General features: G+C 43.6%; 1 protein-coding gene across 2 annotated transcripts in view; it reads right to left on the reverse strand.

Annotated features, from left to right (window-relative positions):
* Positions 1-961: 961 nt before the first annotated feature.
* Positions 962-9,782, reverse strand: part of fbxl2 (F-box and leucine-rich repeat protein 2) — an 18,646-nt gene continuing 9,825 nt past the window's right edge. Inside the window, exons 5-14 of one of the 2 annotated variants that reach the window (XM_014178094.3) lie at positions 8,709-8,803; positions 8,383-8,547; positions 6,956-7,082; positions 4,286-4,360; positions 2,758-2,885; positions 2,589-2,649; positions 2,446-2,490; positions 2,266-2,322; positions 1,824-2,036; positions 962-1,531 (exon numbers count right to left, since the gene is read on the reverse strand). In XM_014178094.3, coding sequence (XP_014033569.3) covers positions 1,424-1,531; positions 1,824-2,036; positions 2,266-2,322; positions 2,446-2,490; positions 2,589-2,649; positions 2,758-2,885; positions 4,286-4,360; positions 6,956-7,082; positions 8,383-8,547; positions 8,709-8,803 — 1,074 coding nt within the window. In that variant the 3' untranslated portion in view covers positions 962-1,423. Of the gene's footprint in view, positions 1,532-1,823; positions 2,037-2,265; positions 2,323-2,445; positions 2,491-2,588; positions 2,650-2,757; positions 2,889-4,285; positions 4,361-6,955; positions 7,083-8,382; positions 8,548-8,708; positions 8,804-9,782 lie in introns of both variants that reach the window. The other variant, XM_014178093.3, reaches the window with a different exon arrangement.

Genomic DNA, 9,782 nt, shown 5'->3' on the forward strand with positions numbered 1-9,782 from the left:
TGGTGTAGTCGTGGTGGGGTCCAGGGTGTTGTGGTGTAGTCATGGTGGGGTTCAGAGTGTTGTGGTGTAGTCGTGGTGGGGTTCAGAGTGTTGTGGTGTAGTCGTGGTGGGGTTCAGGGTGTTGGGGTGTAGTCGTAGTGGGGTCCAGGGTGTTGTGGTGTAGTCGTGGTGGGGCTCAGGGTGTTGGGGTGTAGTCGTGGTGGGGTTCAGGGTGTTGTGTTGTAGTCATGGTGGGGTTCAGGGTGTTGTTGTGGTGTAGTCGTGGTGGGGTTCAGGGTGTTGTGTGGTGGTGTAATCGTGGTGGGATCCAATGTGTTGTGTTGTAGTCTAAGTGGTGTTCAGGGTGTTGTGGTGTGGTCAGGTTGGGGTCCAGTGTGTTGTGTTGTGGTGTAGTCGTGGTGGGGTTCAGGGTGTTATGTTGTAGTCATGGTGGGGTCCAGTGTGTTGTGGTGGGGTTCAGGGTGTTGTGTTGTGTTGTAGTCGTGGTGGGGTTCAGGGTGTTGTGTTGGAGTTCAGGGTGTTTTGTGGTGGTGTAGTCACGGTGTAGTCACGGTGGGATCCAGTGTGTTGTGGTGTAGTCGTGGTGGGGTTCAGGGTGCTGTGGTGTAGTCATGGTGGGATCCAGTGTGTTGTGGTGTAGTCGTGGTGGGGTTCAGGGTGTTGTGGTGTAGTCATGGTGGGGTTCAAGGTGTCGTGTTGTAGTTGTGGTGGGGTTCAGGGTGTTGTGTGGTGGTGTAGTCGTGTTGTTGTTGTGTTGTGGTGTTGTTGTGTTGTGGTGGGGTTCAGGGTGTTGTTGTGGTGGGGTTCAGTTTGTTGTTGTGGTGGGGTTCAGGGTGTTGTTGTGTTGTGGTGGGGTTCGGGGTGTTGTTGTGTTGTGGTTGGGTTCAGGGTGTAGTTGTGTTGTGGTGGGGTTCAGGGTGTAGTGGTGTAGTTGTGTTGTGGTGGGGTTCAGGGTATTGTGGTGTAGTTGTGTTGTGGTGGGGTTCAGGGTGTTGTGGTGTAGTTGTGGTGGGGTTCAGGGTGTTGTGGTGTAGTTGTGTTGTGGTGGGGTTTGGGGTGGTGTAGTTGTGGTGGGGTTCAGGGTGTAGTTGTGTTGTGGTGTTGTGGTGGGGTTCAGGGTGTTGTGGTGTAGTTGTGTTCTGGTGGGGTTCAGGGTATTGTGGTGTAATTGTGCTGTGGTGGGGTTCAGGGTATTGTGGTGTAATTGTGTTGTGGTGGGGTTCAGGGTATTGTGGTGTCATTGTGGTGGGGTTCAGGGTGTAGTTGTGTTGTGGTGGGGTTCAGGGTGTTGTGGTGTAGTTGTGTAGTGGTGGGGTTCAGGGTCTGTCTCATCATCTTGCGGGGATCAGGTGGGTTATTGTTGGGGGGGGGGTCACAGCAGTAGGACCTGCAGGCAGAGCTGACCCCCCCTGGCCCTCCACTGTCAGAGGATGATGCAGCAGCGACACAGCCTCTGGCCCCCGCCGTGCACCGAAGGAGGGGGTGTCACCGGGGCAAAGTAGGCGTGGACTTTTATCTCTGGGAGATGAGCCTGTATGGATACGGAGGAGCAACATCATTCCCAATGTAGCATACACATCCAACAATATTTGACACTGTTGTATATTCTCCCATGTATTTCATATGACAGCCTGCAACGTTGCAATAAACTATATTGGCATATAATACAACAGTGCGCAGGTCATTCTATTATTTCTATAGGAGCAACATCAGCCTCAGTAAACTACAACTCCCACCAGGCCATGCAGGAGCTTTGACATTACAGCCACAGTGATGCAGCTTGGGAGATGTAGTGCAGTAAAAGAGTCATGGTGATGACTGACCCGTATGCGTTTGATGCCGGCCCTGGTGACCTGCTGGCAGTCGTAGAGTTCTATCCTCTCCAGACGGTGGCAGTTCTTCAGGTGCTCCAGAGTCACGTCTGTGATCAGAGGGCAGTTATCCAACTCCACCACTGTGAGGCGCTCCTGTCCACACACACTGCTGCTCAGCGCCCTGATACCATCGTCTGTTATCAACTCACAGTGGGAGAGAGACTGGTGGAGAAGATAGATAGTAGAAACTATATTACATACTGTAATGTACACACACACAGTTTGCTAGGGGGGAGTTATGAATGAATGACACACACACACACACACACACACACACACACACACACACACACACACACACACACACACACACACACACACACACACACACACACACACACACACACACACACACACACACACACACACACACACACACACAAATAAGTACCAGTGCTTGCAGGCGAGGGCAGTGAATAGCGAGCTGGACTAGTGTGTTGTCAGTCACCTGTGAGAGGAGACAGACTCAATCAAACCCAGATACAGTACATATAATCAGACAGGCTCAATCAATCTCTGATTGAATGCAACTGTAGATTGAGTCTGAGAAAAGAACCCCATGAAATCTTACCAAAATACATTCTTCTAAATCCATTTTTTCCATCTCATGACAATTCTGTTGAAACAAAAGACACATCAGGTCAGCATTTCAGGGATCAAAACACACAGATCAAGGCAGAATAAAAGTGATGAAGGAGACAGAGAAGTACTTACCCTGGCCAGTACAGTAAACCCAGCGTCTGTAACCTGTGAACATCGCGCAGCCTCCAAGATCCTGACACACACATGCATTGGTTATGCATTGGTTTAGTGTATGTATGGGGTGTTTATCAGTAGACCTAATCCACAATTACAAGAAAGGGATACATTTCCCATTTCTTACTTCAGTCGGGGACAGTTGAGACCCAGAGCAGTGAGAGAGGCGTCTGTAATGTTACTGCAGCCAGAGATACACAGGACCTGCAGCTTGTGGCACCCCCGACACAGACTGACCAAGCCATCATCAGTTATCTGCTGTTAACAAACACACATTACGCGTGCATATCTGTCTGTCTCTCTGTCTGTCTCTGTCTGTCTTTCTGTGTCTCTGTCTTGTCTGTCTGTCTGTCTGTCTGTCTGTCTGTCTGTCTGTCTGTCTGTCTGTCTGTCTGTCTGTCTGTCTGTGTCTGCAATCACTTACAGTGCCTCCAGAAAGTATTCACACCCCTTGACTTCCACATTTTGTTGTGTTACAAGGTGGGACTAAAATTGATTTAATTGCTAGACAGCCATTTTCAAGTCTTGCCATAGATTTTCAAGCCGATTTAAGTCAAAACTGTAACTAGGCCACTCAGGAACATTCAATGTCATCTTGGTAAGCAACTCCAGTGTATAATTGGCCTTGTGTTTTAGGTTATTGTCATTTTTATCCCAGTGTCTGTTGGAAAGCAGACTGAACCAGGTTTTCCTTTCGCTCTATTCCGTTTATTTTTGTTCGAAATTCTAAAAAAACTCCCTAGTCCTTGCAGATGACAAGCATACCCATAACATGATGCAGCCACCACCATGCTTGAAAATATGAAGAGTGGTACTCAGCAATGTGTTGTATTTGCCCCAAACATAACACTTTGTATTGAGAATATAAAGTTAATTTCTTTGCAGTTTTTCTTTAGTGCCTTATTGCAAACAGGATGCATGTTTTGGAATATTTTTATTCTGTACAGGCTTCCTTCTATCAGTAACTACACTGTTATTGATCCATCCTCCGTTTTCTCCTATCACTACCATTAAACTCTGTAACTGTTTAAAAGTCATCATTGTACTCATGGTGATATCCCTGAACGGTTTCCTTCCTCTCCGGCAACGGAGTTAGGAAGGAGGCCTGTATCTTTGTTGTGACTGGGTATATTGATACACCATCCAAAGTGTAATTAACTTCATCATGCTCAAAGAGATTTTCAATGTCTGTTTTTTTCTACCAATAGGTGCCCTTTTTTGCGAGGCAATGGAAAACCTCCCTGGTCTTTGTGGTTGAATCTGGGTTTGAAATTCATTGCTCGACTGAGGGACCTTACAGATAATTGTATGTGTGGAGTACAGACATGAGGTAGTCATTCAAAAATGCTAAAACTATTATTGCACACAGAGTCCATGCAACTTATTATGTGACTTGTTAAGCAAATTTTTACTCTGGAATTTATTTAGGCTTGCCATAGTAAAGGGGTTGAATGCTTGACTCAAGACATATCATTTTTAAAAACATAATTCCACTTTGACATTATAATCTCCATTTAATTCATTTTAAATTAAAAGAAAAGTCAAGGGGGTGTTCATCTCCTGCTTATAAATAACACACGTTACACATATTTTCTGTCTTTCAATCCCTACTAATGAATACACACACTCTCTCCATCTCTTTCTCTCTGTCTTACTGAGCAGGACTGCATGTTGATAGTGGTTAGTTCAGGACAGTGTTTCTGGAGGTGTTTCAGTGCTCCATCCTCCAACTGTAGAGAACACAACACAAAGAAACCAATCACTACTGATAATCAATCAGTGGCGACCCATCATCCCCACCTGTTTTGAGCACCACACTTAAGGAAAAAAAAATTAAGATTCTATATACAGTTAAATCAGAAGTCTACATACACTTAGGTTGGAGTCATTAAAACTCGTTTTTCAACCACTCCACAAATTTCTTGTTATTAACAAACTATAGTTTTGGCAAGTCGGTTAGGACATCTACTTTGTGCATGACACAAGTAATTTTTCCAACAATTGTTTACAGACAGATTATTTCACATATAACTCACTGTATCACAATTCCAGTGGGTCAGACGTTTACATACACTAAGTTGACTGTGCCTTTTAAACAGCTTGGAAGATTCCAGAAAATGATGTCATGATTTTAGAAGCTTCTGATAGGCTAATTGACATAATTTGAGTTAATTGGAGGTTTACATGTGGATGTATTTCAGGGCTACCTTCAAACTCAGTACCTCTTTGCTTGACATCATGGGAAAATCAAAAGAAATCAGCCAAGGTCTCAGGAAAAAAAATTGTAGACCTCCACAGGTCTGGTTCATCCTTGGGAGCAGTTTCCAAACGCCTGAAGGTACCACGTTCATCTGTACAAACAATAGTACGCAAGTATAAACACTATGGGACCACGCAGCTGTCATACCACTCAGGAAGGAGACGCTTTCTGTCTCCTAGAGATGAACGTACTTCGGTGCGAAAAGTGCAAATCAATCCCAGAACATCAGCAAAGGACCCTGTGAAGATGCGGAGGAAAAAGGTACAAAAATATCTATATCCACAGTAAAACGAGTCCTATATCAACATAACCTGAAAGGCCGCTCAGCAAGGAAGAAGCCACTGCTTCAAAACCGCCATAAAAAAGCCAGACTACAGTTTGCAACTGCACATGGGGACAAAGATCATACTTTTTGGAGAAATGTCCTCTGGTCTGATGAAACAAAAATAGCACTGTTTGGCCACAATGACCATCGTTATGTTTGGAGGAAAAAGGGGGAGGCTTGCAAGCCGAAGAACCCTATCCCAACTGTGAAGCACGGGGGTGGCAGCATCATGTTGTGGGGGTGCTTTGCTGCAGGAGGGACTGGTGCACTTCACAAAATAGATTGCATCATGAGGAAAGAAAATGATGTGGATATATTGAAGGAACATCTCAAGACATCAGTCAGGAAGTTAAAGCTTGGTTGCAAATGGGTCTTCCAAATGGACAATGACCCCAAGGATACTTCTAAAGTTGTGGCGAAATGGCTTAAGGACAACTAAGTCAAGGTATTGGAGTGGCCATCACAAAGCCCTGACCTCAATCCCATAGAACATTTGTGGGAGGAACTGAAAAAGTGTGTGCGAGCAAGCAAGCCTTCAAACCTGACTCAATTACACCAGTTCTGTCAGGAGGAATGGGCCAAAATTCACCAACTTATTGTGGAAAGCTTGTGGAAGGCCACCCGAAACGTTTGACCCAAGTTAAACAATTTAAAGGCAATGCTACCAAATACTAATTGAGTGTATGTAAACTTCTGACCCACTGGGAATGTGATGAAAGAAATAACAGCTGAAATTAATCATTCTCTCTACTATTATTCTGACATGTCACATTCTTAAAATAAAGTGGTGATCCTAACTGACCTAAGACAGGGAATTTTTACTTGGATTAAATGTCAGGAATTGTGAAAAACTGAGTTTAAATGTATTTTGCTAAGGTGTATATAAACTTTTGAGTGTGTGTGTGTGTGTGTGTGTGTGTGTGTGTGTGTGTGTGTGTGTGTGTGTGTGTGTGTATGTATATATATATATATATACAGGCAAGGCCCCACAAAGAAAAAAAAATACAAAAAAAAAAATATATATATATATATATAATTTTTTTTTTTTTTCCTTTGTGGGGCCTTGCCTGTTTTGCTTGTTATTTTGGCACGTGTTACATATCAGTTTGCAAACAATGTAAAATAAAAAATAAAAGTAATTGAGTTAACAAAGCCACATACAAACATGGTCTCTTTTTTGTTTTCTTAAGTAAGGCAGCTCCAAAATGCTGGTGTTTCAGCCTAGCTCAGTTCTTTCTGTGGTGGTGGCGCGTTCAATGTGCCTCACCCTAATCATTTGGTCTATTTTCACCTCTTCATTTCGCCTACTATTCTAACTTGGTGGTGCACAAATAGCCTATAACCTGTTTTAGAGAAACGCAATCATTGAATATTCTCTGTTTATATGGCTCTGACTGTTAGAACGGCCCATGTTCTGAATTCTGTCACTGTACATTTCAAAAGTGCTGAACAAATTGTTATATTGACTACATCCGTCATCGCTCATTAACGTCTTAATCAAAATTACAGATTGCCTCTTATCCGCTTGTCGTTCCCTTATGTCATAGTTTGTACATCTGAATTGTCAGTAGAAACCACATTAGTTTAAGCAAGTCAGCCATATCAGCTATGTTTCTATGTGTAGTGGCTTTGCTGGCATGCATCCCACTTCTTTTTTTTCTTTGCCCCACCAAGATTTACATGCTAAAATCGCCACTGTAATCAATACAAAGCGTGTGTACTGTATGTGTGTGTGTGTACCTGTGTGCAGCCGCGTAGGAACAGGGCTCGTAGGTTGTTACAGCCCCGGGCCAGAGCCTCGATGCCATCTCTGGTGATCTGGTCACACCACGACAGGTTCAACATCTCCAACATACGACAGCCATCACTAAAGGGTGACACACATATTCACCAGTGGAGGCTGCTGAGGGGAAGATGGCTCATTATAAATGGCTGCAATGGAGTCAATGGAATGGTAGCAAACGTGGTCTCCATGTGATTGATATCATTCCATTGACTCCATTCCAGCCAATACTATGAGCCGTCCTCCCCTCAGCAACCTTCACTGATTCACACCCTGTTTTCTAACTATACTGAACAAAAATATAAAACGCAACATGTAAAGTGTTGGTCCCATGTTTCATGAGCTGAAACAAAAGATCCCAGACATTTTCCATATGCACAAAATGCTTATTTCTCTCCAATTTTGTGCACACATTTGTTTACATCCCTGATAGTGAGCGTTTCTCCTTTCCAAAGATAATCCATCCACCTGACAAGTGCGGCATATGCAGAAGTTGATCATAACATGATCGTTACATAGGTGCACCTTGTGCTGGGGACAATAAAAGGCCACTCTAAAATGTGCAGTTTTGTCACACAACACAATGCCACAGATGTCTCAAATTTTGAGGGAGAGTCCAATTGGCATGCTGACTGCAGGAATGTCCACCAGAGCTGTTGCAAGAGAATTTAATGTTAATTTCTCTACCATAACCCGCCTCCAATGTCATTTTAGAGAATTTGACAATACATCCAACCGGCCTCACAACCTCAGACCACGTGTAACCACGCCAGTCCTGGACCTCCACATCCGGCTTCTTCACCTGCGGGATCGTCTGAGACCAGCCACTCGGACAGCTGATGAAACAGTGGAGTATTTCTGTCTGTGATAAAGCCCTTTTGTGGGGAAAAACTAATTCTGATTGGGCAGCCAGGCAGAGCCAGTAGGTGGGCCTGGCTCCCAAGAGGGTGGGCCAATGCCTTCCCAGGCCCACCCATGGCTGCACCGCTGCCCAGTCATGTGAAATCTATAGATTAGGGCCTAATGAATTTATTTCAATTGACTGATTTCCTTATATGAACTGTAACTGAATAAAATTGTAAATTGTTGGATGTTGCATTTATATTTTTGTTCAGTATATTTGGATGTATTAAACTGCACGTTACTGGGACTTACTAGAAAATGATATGGTGACAATGGGTAATTTGTGTTACCTGGTACTAAATTATGCTTGTAGTGATGAATTCCAAAAAAACAAACATGTAATTTATTGGTGATTATTATGCAATTACCATTTTACCCTTACAGTAAATACTTTGTAATTTCTGTACCGTAAAATAAACTGCAACACTTGGCCAGAAGTAGCGCACTTTATAGGGAATAGGGAGCCATTTCAGACACTTACCTGAGAGCTTTGAGGGAGTGGTTGGAAACAGACACGCAGGAGGTGAGGTCCAGCTGTTTGAGTTTGCAGCAGAACTTGGAGAGGCTGAGACAGGTGCTGTCTGTGATCTTAGTGCAGCCGTTCAGGTTCAACACCTCAATGTTACGGCAGTTCTGGGAAAACGTCCTGACAGGTGACAAATGCCAGTCATTATAGATAATCAAATCATAGAGTCACGGAGAAGTAACTGAATCAGGGAGCTAAATAACATTCCAAGTTGAAAATGTGAACGGAAAGCAACATTGGTTGTACTGAGAGTGTAAGAGGCCCTATGGAGAAGGACTCACTTCATGGATGCGTCCCCCACACTGAGACAACCCCTCAAGCTCAGCTGCCTCAGGAAGCCTCCACATCGCTTGGAGATGTTCTCCACTACTCTACCCTGGAGAGAGAGGAGGAGGAGGAGGAGGAGGAGGAGGAGGAGGAGGAGAGTCAGTGGCGTGTACTCATGGATGCCAAGGAAATGGACCATTAAATTAAATAAAATAAAATGTATATATGTACCAGTCAAAAGTTTGGACACACCTACTCATTCAAGGGTTTGTCTTTATTTTTACTATTTTCTACATTGTAGAATAATAGTGAAGACAAAACTATGAAATAACACATATGGAATCATGTAGTAACCAAAAAAGTGTGTTTTGTCCAATATTTCATTTATTTGTATTTTTAAACAGTCCCCCTCTGTCTCAGTATGTGTAGCCATCTATCTGATGCTGTCTGGTCAGAAAGAGTATGACATTGTTGCCACCCGTAGCATTGCGAAGCCAGTGAGTGTTTGGCCTCCCTTGATAAAAAGAAATATTATAATAATAGTCAATCAGCATTGAGCTAAACTGACTGAGCTCAACTTTGAATGGTCCTGGTGCACCAAAAAAAAGTGTCAAGGGAAGCCAGTTTGGATTTGGCTTCACACCATTCACATCACATCAAAAGCAGAACGTCATTTAGAGAAAAAAAATGATTTTCCTCTGGTGGCTAGCTAGCTAAAATCGTCCCTTTCCTAAATTAGCCATGGATGGAGATAAGGATTTGGACTTGTGGTTTTACTTAATTATGATCTAGCCATAAATTCATACATTGTGCCCCTGGCCTGAGAGGATGGAAGTTCAATATGTAGCTATATGTAGAAGGCTAATGTTAACTAGCTAGCCTGGCGCATCGTTGCCCATGAAAGGAAGTTAGGCTAGCGAGCAAGCATTTTAGCCAGGTAGCCTAGGATAACAAAAGCTAAAAGAGTGTACTGTATGAGAGTCATAGACCCCCCCCCCCCCCCCCCCCAGTAACATGGACAGCCACATCATATTTAGCTTACATTGATTGGACTCTTTTAGTTGGGATCTTTTAGTTGTCACTGTATT

Source organism: Salmo salar, chromosome 27 (genome assembly GCF_965601325.2).
Source record: "Salmo salar chromosome 27, fSalSal1, whole genome shotgun sequence".
Lineage (NCBI taxonomy): Eukaryota > Metazoa > Chordata > Actinopteri > Salmoniformes > Salmonidae > Salmo > Salmo salar.